Source organism: Drosophila grimshawi, unplaced genomic scaffold, assembly GCF_018153295.1.
Source record: "Drosophila grimshawi isolate 15287-2541.00 unplaced genomic scaffold, ASM1815329v1 contig_848, whole genome shotgun sequence".
NCBI classification, from domain to species: domain Eukaryota; kingdom Metazoa; phylum Arthropoda; class Insecta; order Diptera; family Drosophilidae; genus Drosophila; species Drosophila grimshawi.
Genome location: NW_025063692.1, coordinates 10,879,017 through 10,902,494, shown reverse-complemented (window position 1 = coordinate 10,902,494; position 23,478 = coordinate 10,879,017). Strand labels below are relative to the sequence as shown.

Sequence of the window (23,478 nt, the reverse complement as noted above, 5' to 3'; positions counted from 1 at the left end):
ATCAAACAGAACCAAATACATATGTTTATAAACTTATATCTATATATATATAATATATAAATTAATATACATAACTTCCTATGTGCATTATTTATTTGTTTGTTATTTAATTGATGCATTCGCTTGTCGATTCACTTTAACTTCATTTCGACAAATAAATTGTTTCGCCTGACGCTCGCCCGGCTTCTTATTTATTTAGTTTTTCATTTTGTTTTGTGTTTTTTTTTTTTTGCAGCATCAGCAGCAATTCTTGTGATTTATTTTGTTCACACAGACACACGCGCAGCAAGCGAGAGAGACACACACACACACACAGACTGCTTCCTTTTTGTGCTTCAGCTTTGTTGTTGCTGTTTTTTTTTTTTTTTTGTTTATTTCAGCATGTTCGCTCCTTTAACAAACGCACAGTACAGCCAGACACTGTGTGTGTGTGTGTGCGAGAGAGAGAGAGAAAGGGAGATGGTGTGCGATATGCCGCTCTCTTCGCCTTTTTGTATTTACTACTCGCTCTCCTGCAGCGTTTTTGCATGAACATTTCTTATTGGGATACGTTTTGAGTGCAGCAGCATCATCAGAAGCAGAACGAAAACTATTTTGTGATATTCCTGCAATATAATAATACATTTTCCAAACATGAAAGACCAAAATATGTTAACTATATTCCCATATTTATTTACGATTAGATGAATTTTGATCGCGTTTTCTGTTAATTTGCCCAAATTTCAAATTAATGTCTTTTAGCAGCAGCAGTTGGAAGCTGACTGCTATGACAACGTTCCCGTTGCAATATATCGATAATTTATAACACGCATAATTGTCAGTCAATCGTGATTTTGATTTGTCCCCCGCTGCGGCGACTTAATTCCCGTTACACAATGTATATGTTCAATGTGTGTGTGTAAATATATATAAATATAATAATTACAGTTGAAAATCAACAACGAATGACGAGCAGGTTGTCATTAAAATTTTAGTAGTAAGATATTTCCAGTTGGATTTAGTTAGACAACTGATAAAGCTTCTGGAATTTCTGTTTCCAGTCGATTGGCAGCACCAGCAGCGAGCGCGCGTGTTTGAATAATTAAATAACCCGAATATATTCCACTGCACACTAAATAATAAAACTCAGCTATTTACATAGATTTGCACTAAATACATGTATATATGTTTGTATGCACGTACATTTATACATTCCGAAATTAAAACAAGTTTTCAACCCCCAATTATTAAAATTGTGCTGCAAATATTACAACTTCTTTCTGCACTGTTCAACTTGCTGCGCTTTTTATTTTTTGTTTTTGCTGTCAACTTTTGCGCATTGTTGTTGTTGCATTTAATGCTATTTTTGTGTTACAGTCTTCTTTGTGTTGCCGCCTTGGCGTGGTCTTCTCCAGAGCATATGTGTCTATGTGTATGTATGTTTGTATGTGTGCACATACACACTGAAATAGTATTTTTTTATTTTTTGTTGTTTCCTTTTTCTGTAAAATTTGTTGCGTTTGTTAGTGCTGGCAATTTCGCTTTTGCTTGCTTTGAGCACGCAGGGGCTGTTCGTGTGTGTTTGTGTGTGCTTATGCTCAATGCTCTCTCTCTCTCTCTCGCTCGCTCTCTTTAAGAAACAAGGAGTTTGTTTTTGGTTTTTGTTTTGTCAGCGCACCATTTTCGCAGCAGTTGCGAATTTTGCAGAGGGCCGCCAGTGTTGAAAACCAACATTTATCTATGGCGGTGGATATGAAAGAAAGTGCATAAATACTATATATTTATTGGGGGCGGGGGGAATTTCAACAGCGTCTCTTTCGAATGCAGCCAAAAACAGAATGTTGGCTCTGCTCTCGTTTCTCTCTTTGTTTAATTTGTACTTGTTTGTATTTCAGCATAAACAGGTGTAGCAACATATTACACATTTTGCACATTACATGTGTGATTTTGATTAATTTAGACCAGAGTGTTTTTAATATTGCCGAAGCGTCTATCTATTTATAAATAGATTAACATATTCGAATTTTTATTAATTTTTTTTTCATTTTGACACACTGTGCCGCTTTATTTAACTTCCTTGGCTCGTTTCCTTTGCCTACTGCGCAGACGTCTTCTCTCTCTCTCTCTCTCTCTCTCACACACACGCTTTGGGCTCTGTGCGTGTGTGTGTGTGATGCTCCCTTGTTTTTTGTTGTTCCTGCTTTCCACGCTGCTTCCTTTGCTGCCTTTGTATAATTCGCAAAATGCTAAAGTAAAGTGCTCAAAATTGCTGTGCTCTGTAGCATCAGCATATTTCTGCGCCTCTCCCTGTCTCTCTCTCTCTCTTTCACTCTCTCTCTTGCTGTCTGCAGAAAACAGCAGTGCTGCTGCCAACCGCAGCGCAGCAACAGCAGCTAAACAGCAACAACAATAATAATAAGCGGCAGCCTGTGTGCTTTCCTGGGCTCGCTTCATCGTCTTCCTCGTCTTCCTTGTCTTCATCGTCTTCATCGTCGTCGTTGTCGACTTCATCGTCGTCGTCGTCGGTTGTTGTTATGCTTGATTTTTATTACTTTACTTTTTCAGTATAATTCTTTGTCTTTTGACGTTTGTTTAAATGCAAAAAGGGAAAAATGAAAAAAGCCAAGACAAGAACCAGCGCACACACACACAACCGCAATAACTGAGATACCAAAAAGGAAGAAGCACAAACTACATTTTGTTTTTGTTGTTGTTGTTTTTTATTTTTTTATTTTATGTTAAGCACGGACAGGAGTCTGTACAAAATACAATTTTTGCGCAACGGAACGCAACGCAAGGCAAGGCAAGGCGCTGTCACAAATTATTGGCGAACAACAGCAGCAGCAGCAGCAGAGAAGAAGGCGCATTTAACAAAAATCGCTCAAACTGAAACAAGTAAAACCAACCAAATTTTGTAAATTGTTGTGCGCAGCAGTCGCCACAAAGTTTAGCAAAAGAAAAATCAATTTATTTGAATTAATTCGCTACTCAATTTTTGTGTTTATTTGCCAACAACATTTTTGTGTCTGGCATTATTTTTTATTTATTTATTTATTTATTTTTTGATTATAAAAGTTGTGTTTTAATTTGCATTTGGCGCTCGTTGCAAAAAAAAAAAAATGTGCAAAGCAAGTTGCCTGCATAATAATAACAACAACAACAACAACAGTTATAAAAATTATAATAATAAGGCAACTCTGTTTTCTTCTTCTTTTTGTTATTTTTGAGTTGCTGAATGTCCTTGATAAACGCGGCTTGAGCAGCGTCTGAATTGAAATGAATGCAAAAGCAACACAATGAATGATGAATATGAATATGAATATATATAGATATATATATGTATAAGATTTCTTGTACAATCAGCTCCAATTCGACTCATGCTTACCAACTTATTGTTTTGCAGTTAAGGAAACGCATCCGCAACATTTGAGCTGGAAGAGAACACAAAGAAGAACAACAATAGCAACAAATTTGAGCAACAGCAACAGCGACAAGGAGAAGAACGATGAGCGCTTCCACACAGGAGTTCTGCGTGAGATGGAACAGCCATTTGGGGAGCATTGGAGCCGCCTTTCCGCAGCTGTTGGCCGGCCAAAGGTTCGTGGATGTGACACTGGCGTGCGAGGGCCATCAGGTGCACTGCCATCGTCTGGTGTTGGCCGCCTGTTCGACATACTTTGAGGCGATACTCGCCGAGAATCCGTGCAAGCATCCGGTCATCATATTGCCCAGCGAGATCAAATTGTGGGAAATACAGGCACTGGTCGACTTCATGTACAAAGGTGAGGTGAATGTGACGCAGGCGGGTCTTGGCCAGCTTTTGCGCTGTGCCGAACAGTTGCGCATCCGTGGCCTATACGGTTCCGAGGCGGCAATCAACTACAATCAGCTGCAACAGATGCGGCACGATGCACTTGCCCAGGAGACGGCAACGACGGCGACAACAGCAACAGCAGCAGCAGCAGCAACAACAACAACAGCAGCCGCAGCAGCAACGGGAACAGCAGCAGCGAATCTGAAGCAGGAGGCGACAGTGTTGCTGCCAGCCAAACAGGAATCTCATCAACAGCAGCAGCAAAAGCAGCAGCAGTTGCATTTGGAGAACACAGAAATCGAGGACACGATCACAAACTCAACAGCAACGACGACGAGCACAACCGCCAAGCAGCAACAACAGCAGCAACAGTTGCTGCTGCAACAGCAACAGCAATTGCAACAGAAGGAGCAAAGACAGCGCCAGCAGACAAACGGCAACAATACGCTGCAATTGCAATTGCTACAGCAGCAGCAACAACATTTAATTCAAGCCAATGCTGGTGGCTCCTCGGCAGCAGCCTCCAACAATTCAAATGCACCCACCGAGGATGACTCGGCGGATGATGCGAACAGCAATTGGATATCATACAACGAGCCGTTCGATGACTTTCTGCTGGCCAACGACAACAAGCTGAATGTGCAGCTATTCCAGCAGCAACAGCAACAACAGCACCAGCAGCAGCAGCAACAACAGCAGCTGCAGCAGCATCAGCAGCAGCAGCAACAACAATTGCAAATGCAGATGCAACATCATTTGGACTCGACGATTGAGGACGATCACAATTATGTGGCCGCCCACGATGAGGACAACGATAGCAGCGGCTTTGTTGCCGCCAACATTGTGGGCAGCACCAGCGGCGCCCTCGGCGTGCTCTCGCTGAGCATGGACGCCGATTTGGATACGTCGGCGAATACGTCCGGGTCGTCATCATCGCTGATGCACAGCTCGATCGATGGCTACACATCGTACAAGCGGGTGCGACGCTCGGAGGCATCGCTCGCCCAGGCGGCCAAGTGTGTGTCGAAGGGGGAAACCTTTCAAACGGTCAGCAACATGTTCAACATACCCGTCTCCACCATACGCTTCTATATGGCACGCAAGGGCATCTTGCCGAAGCGTAAACGCGGACGTGGCGCCTCCCATGCGGGCAGCACAATAACAACAACAACATCATCATCATCGGCATCGGCATCATCAGCGGGCAGTGGCAGTGCTGCAGCAGCAGCAGCAGCGGCGGCAGCTGCAGCAGCAGCAACAATGGCAGCTGCCACAACACTGGGCAGCCTGTCGACGGCCGGCGCCCATCATTTAAGCGCACATCATCATTTGCCACTGGATGCCATGCAATTGAAGCGACTGGCAAATGCCACAGGCAGCACCATCAGCAGCAGCAGCAGCAGCAACATTGGCAGCAGCAGTGTTGCCACCGCCACCACCAACACCAGCCCCACAGCAACAGGAACAGCGGCAGCCGCAGCAATCACAGCAGCGGCAGCAACAGCAGCGGCAGCAGCAGCAGCAGCTGCCTCATCAAATAGCAACGCTGCTGCTGCCAATGTTGCTGCAGCCGCCTCGCCCCGCTTTGAGGTGGCAACGGCGTCCGGTGTACCGTTCCATCTGCTCAGCGATGCGGCGGCCTTCAAGCTGAGCGAGCAGCAGCAGCAGGCGCACATAATCTAACCGTGAGGTTGGGCAACGCTTGCATTTAACGCATCCTATTTGTGAAACGAGAGCGAGAGCGAGAGCGGGAGAGAAAGAGCGAGAGCGAGAGCGGGAGAGAAAGAGCGAGAGCGACAGAGAGAGCGAGAGCGAGTGAGAAAGAGAGAGCAAGAGTGAGCGAGTGAGCGAGAGTGAGCGAGTGAGCGAGTGAGCGAGTGAGCGAGAGTGAGCCAAAAGTTTTGAAGCAAGCAGCTTCTGTCTGTCTGTCTGTCGGTGTGTCTGTGTGTGTGTGTGTGTGTTACGTGAGTGTGTGTGTGTGCGTATGTGTGTGTGCGTGCGTATGTGTGTGTATGTGTGTGTGTGCCCGCCATACGGACAATCCAAGCTCTTGTGCTTATAGCCAGGCCAGGAATCCTTCCCATTTGCTTAAGTACTTTTTAAATCACAACACACACACACACACCTCTACACATACACACACACACACACCCATACACCTACACACACACACACGCATCATCGCTTTAAAAGCAGTTCGTTTTACTCAACTTCCTTCAAATGCTGACATTGAACAATGAAATGAGCTGCAACAGTTGTAAGCTATGCATATATATATATATATATATATATATATATATATATATAGATATATGTAACAATATATATATATATTTTAATTTAATGTTTTGCCTTTAGTCAGCTATATATTAATTATGAAATATTTGAACCAAGAACCCCTTAATTATATGTATCGCTTATAAGATTTAGCATTAGTTTTACACTGTATTATAAAACATGACTTTTTTCATGTAGCGCCCAAAATCATAAAGCCCGGCAAAAACAAAAAAAAAAACAAAAAACAAAAAAAAAACAAACCAAACTCATTTTGCTCATTCAAAAAACAAAAAGAAAAAGAAAGAAAAAAACAGAAGAAAAGAAAAAAGGAAGCTTTGTGCAGTTAACAGACAGTACAATAACAATAAGATTAAAAAGTCAGTTAATATCTATATAGAATATCTATAATTTTGGCCATCAATCGGAGAATGCTGTATGTTTATTTGATAGTTTACCATTAACCATTAACCATTAACCAACTACAGCTGAAAGTGTGTAAAAGTCATAATTTTAGAATGCAATCTGTGTGTGGATGAGAAAAGCGAACAAACATTTTTATTTGTATGTGAAACAACATAACAACAACAACAACAACAACAACAATCATTAGCGCTTAAGGCAGCATTTTAGCTGCGTTATTACAAGACACAAAAAAAAAAACACAAATCGATCAACAAAAAAAACAAAAACAAAAAGCAAAAAGAAAAAAAGAAAAAACATTTGATATACTTTATAAGTAATTAGAAATGCCAACATCGACATCGAAACCGACATCAACAAACATTTGATATATATACATGCGTACATCATCTACTCGACGATATTCATCATTTTAAGCAATTTCATTACATCCTACATCATAATATGTATGTATGTATGTTTCTATTACTTGCGATAATTGTTTGTATTCGTAAGATAAGCATCGACTTGAAAATGCAAACAAACAAACAAACAAAGAAACAAAATTATTATTATTATTATTATTATTATTATTATTATTACGATTACGATTACTACTATTACTATTACTATGATTATTATAATCGGAGTAGCTTCTGCAAGCCCAGTTGGGGTTTATGCCCAACTGGTTATTATGGGCATTTAAGCTGTGTAAAGACTTGTGCAAAAGACTATTTTGATTAAGTTGCTTTAATATTCAACAAACATAAGACTTGTATCCTTTTTCCTTTTAAAGACATTTGTATTCAGTTCAGTATATGCATATAAACACACACATTAATCTATATATATATATATATATATCGATATATATTTAATTTTTTTTTTAAGCCAAACACGTTTGTCATTTCATTTTACATTTTATAAAAAAAAAAAACAAAAAAAACAGACACTGTCTCAATTAAATGTTTGCCATACTCGTAATTGTAAATGTATTCATTTTATTATTATTATTTTTTATCTATTGTAAGACGAAAATTTGAGAAATTCATATTTCGAACGCAATCAAAACAAACACAAAAACAAAAACGAAAGAGCAGCTTTCCTAGGTACGCCGACGATCAAATACCCTTGAAGACATTTGCATTTTAGTCAGCAGTTTGAAATATTTACATGGTTTTTTTTTAAATATGTTTTAAACTGGATATTGCTGCACATTTGTGCAGTTAGAATATGGTGTGAGAAGGTATGTCATGTCTGCCACAATTTTAAACTCATCTTTCGACCGATTGTTCCTATGGCAGCTATATATAATATGTGGGTTCGATTCGATCGCCAATGACAAGTTTCAAGATATCGAACATGACTAGTTGTGCTGTTCAAGTATATATACAGAGATGTCTCGTTCAATTTGAATAATGGGTATAAGGGTATAAGAGCCGAGCGATTGTTCCTATGAAAGCTACATGATATGGTTATCCGATGTTGGTAATATCTTAGAAGCGTACCAAACTAGAGATTTTGGTAAACGAAAACGTTTTTGCAAACAGCAACTCATCTTTCCATCGATCGTTCCTATGGCAGCTATATATAGTGATCCGATCCAACATGATAATTAGATGATAAAATGATCAGAAGCTTCTATCAGCTCTCTTTACTTAGGAAGATAGAGCAGCTTTTGTCCCTCCTCTAGGAAGCATTCGCGGCGATCAAAAGATCTTTTCCAAATCAATGTCAAATTGCCGCTTTAAACAATATATATATTAAAATCGAATCGGAGAAGTCTCGTTCACTTTCGAAACTTTCGAATATATAATATACCCTCTGCATGGGTATAATTAAAAGCAATTGGAAAACTATTTCAAGCAACAAAATGTTGCGAATTAAGAAGAATTTAAGAATTTGAAATTTAATTTGAATTTGTGTTGAATTTTCGTTATGATCTCTCGAAAGTCGTATATATATATATATGTATATATATACGAATGTATGTATGTTTGCATATGTTTGGAAATGTTTATAGGTCGACTCATATGCAGCATATATGATTTTCAAAAGCAAAACAAAACAAATACCTCGTATACATTGAGCATAAATAAATAAATAATAATAAGCCATATATACACATAAACAACAACAACAACAACAACAGAGAAGAAGCAGAGCAGAGTTGTGCACAGCAAACAAATGAAGAATAAAGAGCAAAAAACAAGAGCGAATAACCCTTATTTTACACAAAACAAACACAGCTGCAATTGGACACTATTCGATTGTAATTTATAAAATAATAAACCGAATGTTGTTACAATAGTCACAAAAAATCTGAAAACAAAATAAAAACAAATGATGATAGAACAGATAAAACCCATAGCAACGAAAAATATATATTTTTTTTAAAAAATCAACTGTAAGATATGAAAAAAAGAAAACAAACAAATACAAAAAGTTGTGCTACAGCTTACTATTAAAGAAATGTATCTATTTTTTATTAAAAAAATCAAATTTTTCTTTTTGTCTTGTAAAAAAATATAATAAAAAAATCACGTTGAAATCTACTAATGCATAAGCCGAATATGAAAATGGCAACAAAAACTGTAGGCAGCTCACACATGGAAATGAAATGCAAGTATTATGAATATATACATGTGTATATATATATGTGTGTATGTATATATGTATACATACTATATTAAAGTACATACATATAAAGAATGTATACATAAAAGAGATAATTAAACACAATAAGCCAGCAAGCGCGAATTATGTTATGATGCAACGGCGAAAAAGAAAAAAAAAACAAAAGCAAAAAAAAAAACAGTTAAATTTATGTAAAAATTATAAAATGCGAAAGAAAACAGATAAACAGATGCAGATGCAGATGGTATTTTAAATAAAAATTGGAGAATTATATTGCATATTGTATTTTTTTTTATTGGATATAGCATGGACTTCGCAGAGGTTCATCAGATTATTGCTATCGGCAATCGATTTATTTCGATATTTTGGCTACACAGCAAATTATCGATGAACTGGGTAAAGTATACAAAAGTATTCCAAATTGCAGGGAAGTCTTCAGAATCGAGTCGACTGTTGATGTGGGTCAAGTTTATACATACTTTATAGGAATATGCTTCCTTTTTCCGGTTTGATTTGATTTGGATTTGATTGACTTTTGAACAGCATCCGCTTGTCGTTTGTTTGCTGCAGCTACTTACCCAAAATGGATTAAGCCAAAAGAAAAACAATTGAAAGGCAAGATTTGTTTAAAAGTGTTTGTTTAATTACATAGATATCATTCGCTTTTTAAACATACTCACACATAGTTATGAGTCTGTCTGTTTTTTATGTATGTATTTAGGTTTGCCCAAAAAGTTATAATTTTTGCGAATATGCATTTCAGACCATCTCTATAATTACGGCTAGGGCTAGGGCTAGGGCTAGGGGTGCAGGTCCTTGGGTGGCTGGGGCGAGAGAGAGAGACGGGCGAGGGGCGAGAGGGGGCGGTTTGGGGTTAGGCGCTTAAGGGTTCGTTGAAGGAGTGGTGGTCGTGGTGTGCACGTGTGTGTGTGTTTCTGTGTGTGTGTGTTGGTGTGTGCCTGCGTGTGTCTGTGTGTGTGTTGCTTAATATACATAAGATAAATTGGTTACATTTAGTTTGCTTCATTTTCTTGTTGCATAATATGATGATGAACTCGAACTCGAACTCCAACTTGAATCCGAAATCGAAATTGAAATTCCTCAATTAAACATTCACGTGTATGTGTTTACATATGTATGCATATATGTGTAGACATATATATATATATATATATACATACATACATGCATACATTTGTAAACACATACACGTGTATGTTTAATTGAAGAATTTCGATTTCGAATTCAAATTCAATTTGGAGTTCGAACTCGAGTTCATATTTATATATTGTGTGTGCATTTTGTTGGGTTTACTTAAGCTCTAAACATTTCATTTAAATAAGTATGTTTTCTTTAGCTTGTTTTCATCAAATTGTTTGCTTCTTTCTTCTTTAATTATATTTAATTTTCTTTTGTTTTGTTTGTTTGTTTGGTTTCTTCAAATTACATTTTGACCACGGCGTACATTATTATTTCCAGCGTGTTTCATTCGTTTTTGTCGTTAGTTCCAATTCTTTCTCATTTGTTGCCTTGTTTAAATCTTAATCATACTACATAATTTATGTATATATATGTACGTATGTATGTAAGTATGTATGTATGTATGTGTATATGTATGTCTAAATGCACGCTCGTTCGAAATGGCTAAGAATCTGCATCTGCTTACACAAATTGTATTTGTTTTTTGTTTTACTTTTCTCATTTCTTTGTTTTTTTTTTTTTTTTTTTTTTTTTTGTTTGCTAACACAACAAATATAAAAATTAAGAAAATTTCTCGTGTTTTTTCCCCATCCAAATTAACCGAATAGCTTACACATGTGATTAGAAGCTTATAAGTGTGTGTGTGTGTGTGTATGTATGTATGTATGTGTTTCTCTGTGTGTGTGTGTGTCTTTGAGTGTTAAGGTGAGTTTTTAAAAACTAGATTGTATAAATTGTTGGCTTGCTTTTTAATATTATACGTTTTTATATATTTAGTATGTTCATATTTTGGGAGTTTTCATTTGAACGTTTCTTGCGCACATATTTGCTGCTGTCGAAATACAATCGTGACAATAATAATAATTCTTCATCTGCGTTGTCAAATGCCATTGCCGATATAAGTATGCATTGCATGCATGTCATGCTTGCTGCTTGCTTGCTTGTATGTATGTATGTATGTACGTGTGTACGTATGTATGCATACATATACATATGTACTTATGTATATTGATACGAGCAATGTTAACATTTAACGTATGTTTCTACGTATTTCTACACATTCATTTTTTATTATTTTGTAACTGTATCACAATGGGGTTTCACGTTTTCTATCGCATTCTCAACTTTCTTTCTTACTGGTTTTTTTTTTTGTTTTTTTGTTTTCCTATATACCTTCTTTTCAGACCATTTTAGCTACATTTCGGCCAAAATCTCAAAAATTTTGCTTATCACTTACAATGCTGCATTCGTTTATTTTTTGTTTTGCTTTGTCTTTTATTTAGAACATTTTCACTTGGCCAATTGATTTTGCTGTAATTGCTTCTTCTTTCTTTTGTTTTTGTTTTCGCTGCTGTCTTTGCTTAATTTGCTTGTGTAAAGTTTTTCCTGATGTTTCAAAAACTGCTTCTTACTTTGGCGCTTAAAAGTATGTGTATGCGTGTGGTGTGTTTGTGTGTGGTGTGTTTATGTGTGGTGTGTTTGTGTGGGGTGTTTGTGTGTGTGTGTGTGCATTTTGGCAATTGTGCGAACGACGCTGGGCGCTCTCAATTTGTTTTGCGACCAGCACTGTTTTTTTTTTTCATTTTCTTTTTTTTGTTTTGTTTTTTTTTTTTCGTTTTAAATGCATTTTCACTCACTTCATAACCAGCGGCTGGCTTTTGATAAATGTATGCAGTAGGATGTACATATGTATGTATGTATTGTATTGTATTGTATGTGGTTGTAGGTCTATATACATATGCTGGCATGTATGTATATATTAGGTATATATAAAAAACAAAATGAATGATTAAACATAAGATACGCTTGAAGCAAAGTAATACACACAAAAATCATCATTTACAGAAAAATTATCGCTTGATTATCAAAATACATATATATATATGTTTTTTTGCTTTTTTAATAACGGCATATATAATTTCATCTCATTTTTTGGCTGCTTTTTGCGTTTTCTAAACAATCACGAAACGAAACAACGTTAGCAAATACGTTGCATTTGTTTTTGTTACGTTAACGGTTAATGATTAACGGTTAACGTTACGTTACGTTGCATTGCGTTGCGTATGTTTTCTTGGTTACGTTTTTTGTTTTTGTTGGTTTTTTCAAAAGTTGCATTCTTCATACTTTCAAAAATATATGTTCTATATCATCTTTGTATATGTACATATATATATTTGTAAAAATATATACATATATATATAGCTAAATATATATAGAGAGAGATAAAGAGAGACTGAGACAGACACAGTAAGTTGAATAGTTTGAGAGACAGTCAGTGTGAAGGAGACAGAGAGATAGAGAGAATTACTGTGTAAAGGTTTAGCAAAATGATTGCCTCAACTTTACAAGTTGCAGTTCCAGTTGAATTTCATAAACTTTTTCAATTTTTTTTGTTTGTTTTTAGTTTTTAGTTTTTTTCGTTTTTCGTTGCATCTTTTCAGATTGTTACGCTTAAAATTTATCAGTTTCAGTTTCAACTTCTTTTTCTCTTTTTTTTTTGTTGTTTTTGTTTTGTTTTTGCTTATGTTTCGTTTAACTCTGTATGTGTATGCGTGTGTGTGTGGTGTGTGTGTGGTGTGTGTGTGTGTGTGTGTGTGGTGTGTAGGGGGTGTGTGTGTGGGTGTTCACAACAACTTATAGGTAATACAATACAAATATCGCGCTTTATAGGTTTTACTTCTTAAAAAAAAGAATGTGTGCCTCATGTCATCCATAATACATATTAATAGCCATAAAGCTTTGGCTTTGGCATAGCCATCAGACATTGTCTATATATATATACATATAGTATATAGTGTAATATACATATATAGATATATATACACGACAATAATACAAATACATAACATATATATTCAGCCATTGTCGGCTTGGGCTGTTACTTCGTTTGTTTTTTGTTTTTCATGTTTTTTTTTTCGTTTTTTCTTTTTTGTTTTTCATTTTTAATTGGTATTTAATTAGTATTTTTTATAAGTCTATCACATCATCACAATTCGGTTGCATAAAAAAACGCCCAGACAGCGGGCGGGGTGGGGGCGGCGAGGATGTCGTCATCAGCGATCCGATCCGATCCACCAAACCACCAACACCAACACCGGCACAAAGCCTGGATCGATTTTTTCACTTAGTAACATTGTGTATACATATACATATAAAAAATAATATAGTATTTAGTTTTCAGCTTCTAAAACAAACAGAGAATTTTTTAAGCGTATGAGAGAGATTAATTAACAAACAAAATGAAAAGAGAAATAATAATAATAAAAACAAAAACAAAATAATAATAAACAATGTCTTCCACTTATGGTATTCGTATGTATGTATGTATGTATGTATACATATATATATACATATAAATAAATAAATATCTATATATATATATGTACGCATCCATTTATGTATGTATGTATTTTCTTTTCTTTTCTCTTCATCATTTAAATGTAGTTTTTTGTTACAAGGAGATCCATGTGGTGTGTTGTTCCTTCATTTAGCTGCTAAGGACATACAGATGTATGCAAATATGTCAATGTAAAATTATATCATCATCGATATATGTTGTGTAAAAGAAATGTTGCTGTTTAACATACTCTACGTGTTTTTTTTTGTTTCCTGTCTCTTTACTGCTTAACATGTTTGTTTTATTTTCTTTCCTTTCTTTCTTTCTTCCTTTTTTTTTCTTTTGCTTTTTGGGTTTACTTTCTTAAATTTCCTCTTCTTTTGCTGGCTTTGTACTGCTTTTCCTTTAAGCTTTGTTCTTTTCGTTTTGTTTTTCTTTTTATAACATAAATCAATTATGTGGCATGTTCTTTGGAGATACAATTAAGTGAAAATACTTGAATATTGAAGGATAGATGGGGGGTGTATTAAGGATGAACTTAGAAAATTGTTTAATACTAAAGGTTCTAGGCAACAGGTTGGGCAGGCAACAACTTGGACCAAGACAGCTAACCTATCAACTGGCTTATATATATATGTATATATATATATATATATGTGTGGGGAAAATAGCTACAAATCTCCAATATCTTTGATATCAAAATTTTCAGGCTATCAATCTAGAAAGTTTCGTACACACACATATGTATGTATGTATATGTATTTATGTATGTATGTATAATTTAAAACTGATGACAAATGATGAAAATGAAACCTCGGCTACTACACTAAAAAAAAAAAACAAAAATAATAATTTGATTTATATATATATAAATATATATATATATACCTTTGTTTCTATATATGTATATATATATATGAATATATATTTATATATATATATATGTATATGCATTCCTGTTCTGTATTATTATTATTATTTTTGTGTGTTTTTGGCTCTTGGTTGTGTTCTGTTCTGCTTTGCATTTGAATTAATTTGTTCTTGTTTTTATGGATGAATGTGGCGTATTTTCTTTTTCATTTCCTTTCATTATTTTTTAATCAATTTTGTTGTTTTTTATTGTTTCAAATAAATAAATTAAACTTGATGCTTTTCATTTTTTCCAGTATTTGCATTGAACTTTTGAAAAAAACATTCTGCTTTTCGAATGTGAATATCTATACAGTTACACACAGATTCAGATTTAAAAAAAAAAAAAAAAAAAACAAGAATTAAATTTCAGTATAATTATTTCCTATTTTACGCATATGGAAAATTGGATGTAAATGTAATTAAATAAAATAAAATCGGTTTTTGCCTTTCCGTTTTTGTTTTTTGTTTAACTTTAAGATACGCAAGATCAAGCAAATATATGCAAGACTATATATATATCTACATATAAATACATATATAGTAAAAAACAAATAAACAAAAATATATATTTATATATTACTCGAACATTTAAGTGTTTTTTCCAATACATATTTCATTGTTTCTTTGATTCGTTTACATACTTCTACCAAAGCAGCGCTGCTTTTTTGTCCGCCCCCTTTCGGGGGTTTTTTCTTTTGTGAAAAATTACAAATTTCTAAATATGTGTTTTCAATTTTCAGTTCATTTGGTTTTTCTTTTTGTGTATAGCAATTTTACTCTCGTCGAAAAACGATTAGCTGCATTTCTGTGTGTGTATGTGTGTGTCTGTGTAAGTGTGTGTGTGTGTGTATGTATGTGTGTGTGTGTTTGTTTGTGGGTGTTTTCTTTGTTTTTCTTTCTTTTGTTTTATAGAATTTTGGTATTCATATTCTCAGTTCGGAGTATTATTAGCATAGTTTTGTTATTATGAAAATATTTTTTGTGTTAATCATTTTTGTATATATATTATATAAGCAAACCGTTAATTTCATACCAACCAAGTTAGTGAAAAGGTTTTAAACATCTTATTTTTTTGTTGTTTTCTTTTTCATTTTTCATACAATTTTCATGTGTGCTGGTGTATGTGTGTGTGTCTGTGTGTGTTTCTATAACAAATTACTGAAATATCCGATTTGTTGTCGTTTTAGTGGTTTTCTTGTCGGTATTTATGTATACGCTTTGTGGGTATATCACTTAAAAATACGTTTTGACAGAATGCTTAACAAATTGTGTGAAATGTGTACAAATTATGTGTGTGTATGGATGTGTGTGTGCGTGTGTGTGTGTGTGTGTGTGTGTATGGATGTGTATTTGTGTGTGTTTGTCTGTGTGTAAATTAACAAAACACTTTTTAGCATATTTTGAAAATCAAACGAAAAAAAGGAAAGTAGAGTGTATCATAATATCTAACTAACTCTTAAACATACGAAGAACATGCAATCGCTGCTCGCGCCGAAGAATGCTTACAAAACTATTATTAGTTATTTCAATAGTTAATTGTTATTGCTTTCTTTTACCGAGCGTTTCGTTCAAATTTGTTGTTGTTGTTTAACATCAAGACGGCAGTTTTTGGCGGCACTGTTGCTGTTGTTGTTGCTGTTGTTTGTGATTTCTGCTGTTTCCTGTTGTATTCGTTGCATGGAAAGAGATGGCACGAGTTAATAAACAATGCTCACAAATTATAAATATTATAAATAAAGAAAAAAAACAACCACAACAAATAATTGCAACTACTGTCACTTGCCACTCACCCATACGTTTTGTTGTTGTTGTTGTTGCTTCTGCTGCCGCCAAAGGAATAACTCAAAAAGTTTGTCTGTCTATCTGTCTGTCTGTCTGTGTGTGTGTGTGTTGTGTGTGTGTTGTGTGTGTTCTCCGTTTAGCAGAAAAATAATAAATATCAATGAAAATGAAGATACATACATATGTGTGTATATACGCGATATATAAATAATATATATATATATATTTATATATATATATAAAAAAAAGAAGGAAGTTGTGCTTCTGCAATTTTTTTTTGTTTTTGATTTTTTTTTTTTTTTTTTTTTTTACTTTTTATACTTTGATTTTTTTTTTGTTTTGTTTTTCGTTTGTTTGGTTTTTGGTTAGCCAACTCGTATAAATTGTAGCCAGTTGTGTCCGTGTTGTTGCATGTTGCTTGCCCATGTTGCAAAGTTTGGCTGTTGTAAGCGACAACAGTTGTTGGTGTTTTTTGTTAATGATCATCGATCGAATTACATTATTATCCTATATACACAACATACATATAGATATGTATGCAATGTGCTGTGTACATCATGCTGCTTCCTTCGCTTAATGGGTGGAGGAGGGGCTTTTATGATGGTTGATGGATATTTTTTGTGTGTTCATTTTTCGTTTTTTTTTTTTCCGATTCGAACACGAATCGAGCAGAGTCGAATTTACAATTATTCATTTATTTACTACGCGTGTTCTTCTCGTGTTTGTGTGTGTGTGTGTGTCTTTAGATGTTTGTCAGTAGTAGAATGTGTGTGTGTGTGTGTGTTGTGTGTGTGTGTGTGTGTGTGTGTGTGTTGTGTGTTGCGTGTGTGTGCCTGATTTATCTTCTTCATGCTCTCTGTTGCATCTCTTTGTTATATGTTTGTTAATTGGGATTGTTGTTGCACTTCTTGTTGGAGTTGAGAGAAAGAGACAGGATTTTCTTCTTTTTTTTTGTTTTTGTTTTTGTTTCTGTTTTTTTGTTTTGTATTGGGGTGGTTGAGTAGGCGTGGCCATCTTAATGCTGACCCGTCTGCTCAATGGTGGCGCCCGGTCCGGGTCCGGCCACTGCTGGGGCAAACTGATGATGCTGTGTGGTATAGTATGCGGCCGGCATACTGAATTGGCTGGCATATGGATTGGTACCGGGTGCCGCTGTTGGTGCCAGCACACCGGATGCGTCATACATGTAGGCGGTGGCCGGTGGTGCAGCCGCAACCGGTGCACGTCCAGCGCCACCGGCAACAGCAGTTGCTACGGCCGTTATCGGTGGCGAATTAGCTGGCGTATAGTGAACCATCGGTGTGCTGACACCAGCCGATGCATATTCCTTGAAATTCTTATCATCGCCGCCTTTGGGCTTTTGTTGTTGCTGCTGCTGCTGCTGTTGTTGTTGCTGCTGCTGTTGTTGTTGCTGCTGCTGTTGCTGCTGCTGCTGTTGTTGCGGTTGATAGTGCTGTGGAGTCTGTTGCTGCTGTTGTTGCTGCTGCTGTTGCTGTTGATAATCACGCTTGGGATACTGCTGGAAACGTGGCATGCCACTGCCAGCGGCAACCGTATTTGGCTGCACAAACTGTCCACGTCCGCGATAATTTGGCTGCATAAACGCGCCAGCCTGTTGGCTCAAATGGGGCTGTCCAGCATTATGGGCGCCAGCCGCGCCGCCAACAGCAGCACCACCGGCCCCATTGTGTCCCATTATGGCACGCGGACCGCCATTGTTGAACGGTGCACGTGGGCGATAGGTGGCACCGCCGCTGACGCTGCGATTGCCAACATCGATGCCCGGCTGCTGGTTAAGTGCAGCGCCAGCGCCGCCGCGATTCCAATTGCCAACGCCTCCGCCTCCGCCGCCATTGGACTGATAACTGTTGGCCCCACCACCGCCAGCATATTGCTGCTGATAACTGGTGCGATTGTTGTAGCCATTGTTGGCGCCATTGCCGCCGCCCGCCTGATAGTTGAGCGGATTGCTGCGCTGCTGCTGATAGATGCCGCTATTGCCGTTGCCGCCGCCATTGTTATTCCAGCGCTTGTTGCCACGATAATTGCCCGAATTGGGCATGGCCCGGGCCAAATCGAGCAGCTCCTGCGACGGCGTCTGCTCGGCCTCCTCCAGCACCGAGATCAATTCGCGTGCCTGCTTGGCATTGTCGGGCGTAAAGAATGTGTACGCAGTGCCCAATTGCTGGCAGCGTCCGGTGCGTCCAATGCGATGCACATAGTTCTCCGACGAGTTGGGATAATCATAGTTAATCACATACTGCAAATCCTCAACGTCCAAGCCGCGCGATGCCACATCGGTGGCAATCAATATATTCGATTTGCCATTGCGGAAATCCCTCAACACCGAATCACGTTCACTCTGCGACTTGTCGCCATGTATCGATGTCGCTGTATATCCCTCGTTGCGTATTATCTGCAATATGTCCTCCACCTGCAAATAGATTGTGCGCTTTTAGTTAATCGCCATATCGCTAAATCGGTTATCATTTTACAGCCATTTCCCTTTCCCTCTTGGAATTCAAATCTTAAGATATATCGGCCCTAAGAAAACTCCACTTCCCACCTCATCAATGATCAACAAAAAAAAAAACTACGGCTTGTGACTTGAGAATCATAAAACTGGATTCATAAACCAAAAAAATAACCAAGGAGGATTCTTATCGAGACGATATGTAAAGACGTGAACAGACACAGTACGCGGCGCCAGTCGTGACCGTAATAAAACCTCCCTCGATAAAAGTTCTCCGAACTGATAGGATAATGGATCTAGACGCATTTGCAGCAGTAAATATGTACCTAGACAAAGTCCTAAGTAGGATAAGAACAATTGTATATAACTGTAAGATAATTTAGAAGTTTTCAATAAACCTGCCGAGGCAATTCGGCAGAAGTCTATGTTCGATACTTATTATTATTATTGGGGAAGCTGCACCGCGACCTATTTGATCTATTGTGCCCCCTTCTGAGCTTACAGCTCCTCCATCAGTGCCTCCCTATGCCACAATACTCTGGTCCTGTTAGGGGCCTTCCTGCCCCCATTCTTGCTTGCTTGTCAGCCGCCTCGTTTCCCGCTATGTCCCTGTGGCCCGGGGCCCATCGTAGGGTGAGCCTGTTGTGAGTCCCGAGTAGGTCTAGCTTTCAACGAACTTCATGGAATACCTTCGATGTTATCTTATCTCTCCCCATTATAGTTTTCAATGCTGCTTGACTATCGGATAGGATGGATATATCCGTATTCCGATAGTTACGTTCTATGTATGTTCGATACTTAAACAACGTCGTTGTGTTCTAAATTGGCTCTTGGGATCACCTTTCAATTGTAATTCACACCTTCATTAAATACAAAAGCCCATTTTAAATACGACTTTTCAAACATTAAGGATATCTATTATTTATATATTATCTTGCTTATGATCTGTGCGCTAATTCGATTATTGGATAGAGATTCTCTGACAAAGCTAGACTTTCTAACGCATATCTAAATAAATATATCTATATATGTCTTCTATATGTGTGTTGGGAACATTGTTTCGAGCTAACCTTGATCTTGGTCTCCACAAATATGATGATCTTGTTGCCTGCGTTGGCCGCATTGTTGCTGGGCGTTATCTCCTTGAGCAGTCGCATCATGCGCTGCGGCTTCTCGTTCTCATTGCAGATCTCGACGATCTGTCTGATGTTGTGGTTGGCCGACAGATTCATCGAACCGATGTTGATCTGTATGTAATCGTTGAGAAAATCGCCGGCAAGCGCCTGCACCTCCTTCGGCCAGGTGGCCGACCACATAACAACCTGACGATCCGGACGGATCTGTTCGATGATTTTGCGTATCTGCGGCTCGAAGCCCATGTCGAGCATGCGATCGGCCTCGTCCAGTACGAGATATGTGCAACGCTGCAAATTGGTATTGCGATTCTCGAGGAAATCAATTAGACGGCCGGGTGTCGCAATGATCACCTCAACGCCGCGCTCCAAATCGCGCACCTGTGGCACCTTTGAGGAGCCACCAAAAATGCATGTATGACGTATTTCAGGCTTGCACAAATGGCCATAGTCCCGCACCACCGACTGGATCTGCTGGGCCAATTCGCGTGTGGGCGCCAGCACCAGGGCGATGGGTCCCTCGCCGCGCATAATTGGCGGCTGGTTGCCAATGTGGACAATTGCTGGCAGCATGTAGGCCAGCGTTTTGCCGGAGCCCGTTTGGGCGATGCCGACAAGATCACGTCCGCTCAATGCAATTGGCCAGCCCTGGGATTGGATGGCGGTCGGTTTGGTGAAACCCTGACGTTTCATCTCATCGATAACGTGCGTGGGCAGTGATGACTCCTCGAAATTGGCAACCGGATGCGGTAGATCATTGCCCGATACGGTTATCTCCAATTCGTGACGCATTTCGGCCACTGCCTGTTCGCTGCGATTCAATGTATTCGGATGCATTATGTAGAAATCCTTGAGGAACGGCTGCAAATTCTCCCAATGCGGCTTAACCAGATTCCGTCCCGGATTCTTGGCCTTCTCACGCTGCAATTCGGCGCGCTCCTCCTTCGATAGCATGCCCAATGCGGCCGCATTATAATTGGCACTGCCGCCACTGCCCTGATAGCCACCGCCGCCGCCGCCATTTCCCATGCCATTGTGGGGCTTCTGATAGCGTTGCGTATAATTGGGATTCTTGACACGCGGTCCCTGAAAGGCGATGCCATTGGCACCAGCGAATGCGCCATTTTGCATCGCACCACCGCCGCCGCGATACGGATTGCCGCCGGCGGCACCCATGCTAATGCCATTCTGTATGCCATAGGTCATCACACCGTACGGTTGACTAAAATGCATACCGCCAGCAGCAGCGCCGCCGCCTGCGCCATTTAAAGCAGCAGCAGCTGCCGCATTGCCGGCAGCGCTGGCATAATTATTGCGCGGATAGTAGGGACGTTCGTGGCGCGGTCCATTGCCGCCGCCAGCGGCTGCGCCGCCACCACCATTGCCATAGTAGCCGCCTGTATGCTGCTGCTGGACACCGCCTGCGTTCGGTGCATATGCGCCTGCGTACATTTTATTTGATTTGTATTTATATTTATATTTATGTTGCTGTAGCTGTCGATGTTGCTGTCGCTGTTGCCTTTGCTGCCGCCTTTGCTGTTGCTGTTGCTGTGGTTGCTGTTGTTGCAATCAATTTGTTTGTCTTTGCTGCTTTCGACGCTTTCCGCTGCTGCCGCCGCCGCTTCTATGGCCTGGTTGAGGTGCATACAAATACAAAATATAATAATAATTAATACAAATAAATTGAAAACTAATTAAATACATAATACAGTCGACTTTTCTAAATTTTCTATGAATCAAGCACTCACTAATAGTGAACACTTAACCCCAACCCCAAGCAAAGTCCTCTTGGAGCCGCAAACAGAAGCAGACTTTTTTTTCTTGTTAGTAATAGAAATACTCTGTAGCAGGGTTTGTTAGTGTATTTACCAAATATATACATAAATGCATACAACTAGGTAGGTAGATAATGCCTGCATTCAAAACTGGGATCAAGACTTTATATGTACATAGATAAAGCACAGTCATCGAAGATGTCGCGTAACAAAATTAACCTTTGCAAAGGGCCCTTTTTATATGGATCTAATATGAGGAGCATTAACACACTGTAATAAATGGCAGATGTTACACGATGCTATTTAAACATGTGACCTGGAAAATTACACTTGCATACATACACAAATACACACACAACACGCACACACACCGAGAGTGGTGAACAAGAAACATAAATATGTTTATTAAATAAATGCAATTGGTTCTTTATTTATTTATTTGTTTTTTTTGTTTCGTTCTTTTATTTTCATTATTTATTTAGAATGAACCAAGCGAGCTTCAGAGAACAAGTCTTGCGGGAGCCGGTTCACAAGCCGAGCAAGCTCATGCGGGGACTGACTTTTGAGACAGCATTGATAAATACGAATGCATGTGTGTATGAACATATATATATATACATATGTACATACATACATGTATGTGCATGTTCATATGTACATTGTGTACAACGGTACCTTTGTATGTAAAAATTGCACTTGAGTGTTGATTAGTTTAGTAGTTGCGCATGCAATTGAACCACACAATGACACGAGAATTCTTTTCTACAGCTTAATTCCATAAAGCTAACTGCATAAGTGAAATATGCCAAAACAGCGCACCGTCGTCTCGTATCAACCTATCAACAGACAAGGCGCCGCACCGTTCGCGCAAAAAAAAAATCAATACAGCATCGCCAGCGGCCGACCAAAAGGGAAGAAAAAACAGAACAGAACAGAAACAGAAAGAGAGCAACACGCAGAACGGCACGCACACAAACACACCACACTGTATACATGTATATATGTATGTATGCTTGTACGTATGTATGTATGCATGTATATGTATGTGCACATGCAGAGACACATCGTAGCAGATTTACTTACCCTTTATTTTATTTTCGTTAGTGGTTGACTTTAAGTAATTTTGATCTACTTTGGAACGTTGCACAAAATATCCTTTTCGTTTACTAATCGTACTTGATGCGGTCGCGTATAAATCTTATTTGCGGATTTTAAGTGAAATTTGTTTTTTTTTTGTGTCGATTTTTTTTTTGTCGTCACGCCTAGTGTAAGAAAACTAGAGCTAGAGCTTGAAATCAATTTCTTTTAACACTGAAAACTATCTTTAAAGCTAACTAAAAGTGTACTTGGTTTTACACTATTTTATGAAAAACTAATGCCTATTACTTTTCTTGTGTATTTGTATATGTATTTTTACAACAAAAAAAGTTTTGCAAGATGGTAATTTCAGCAATTACCACCAATGTGAGAAGAGAGTTGCAAGCGCATTGTGTTATCGTATTTGCACGCGATATTAATCGATTGCACCAGTGCGATACCTCATTGCACACCATTCGCTGACAATTGTGACCGCAATTTGCAATTAGCCTGGCAACCCAGGCAGACAGGTAAGTGCTACCTTTGATTTTGAAGTCACGGTGACAAGTGACAGTAATTCGTGATATTCAAAATAAATAAATAATTTCAAGTAACCATTTAATTACAGCATATGCATTTTTTATATTATTGATAGCAAGCTCGACATTAGTACCCGTTATTTT

The 23,478-nt window shown here is 38.1% G+C and overlaps 2 protein-coding genes across 3 annotated transcripts; one reads left to right on the top strand and one right to left on the bottom strand.

Moving 5' to 3' along the window:
• Positions 1 to 3,382: 3,382 nt before the first annotated feature.
• On the top strand, positions 3,383 to 5,575 carry LOC6565697 (protein jim lovell). The gene is made up of 2 exons (XM_043216044.1): positions 3,383 to 4,999; positions 5,303 to 5,575. Exons 1-2 carry the CDS (start codon positions 3,485 to 3,487, stop codon positions 5,474 to 5,476), a joined length of 1,689 nt encoding a protein of 562 aa, XP_043071979.1. The 5' UTR covers positions 3,383 to 3,484; the 3' UTR covers positions 5,477 to 5,575.
• An 11,055-nt stretch (positions 5,576 to 16,630) lies between these two features.
• LOC6565696 (ATP-dependent RNA helicase dbp2) lies at positions 16,631 to 23,186 on the bottom strand. 2 transcript variants are annotated; one of them, XM_001992446.2, is made up of 3 exons: positions 22,802 to 23,186; positions 19,881 to 21,574; positions 16,631 to 18,771 (listed from the first exon to the last, which is right to left on the bottom strand). In XM_001992446.2, exons 2-3 carry the CDS (start codon positions 21,393 to 21,395, stop codon positions 17,353 to 17,355), a joined length of 2,934 nt encoding a protein of 977 aa, XP_001992482.1. In that variant the 5' UTR covers positions 21,396 to 21,574; positions 22,802 to 23,186; the 3' UTR covers positions 16,631 to 17,352. The 2 variants fall into 2 exon arrangements, with proteins under 2 accessions (XP_001992482.1, XP_043072097.1); XM_043216162.1 differs by lacking the exon at positions 22,802 to 23,186 and adding an exon at positions 22,394 to 22,629.
• Between the last annotated feature and the right edge of the window lie 292 nt (positions 23,187 to 23,478).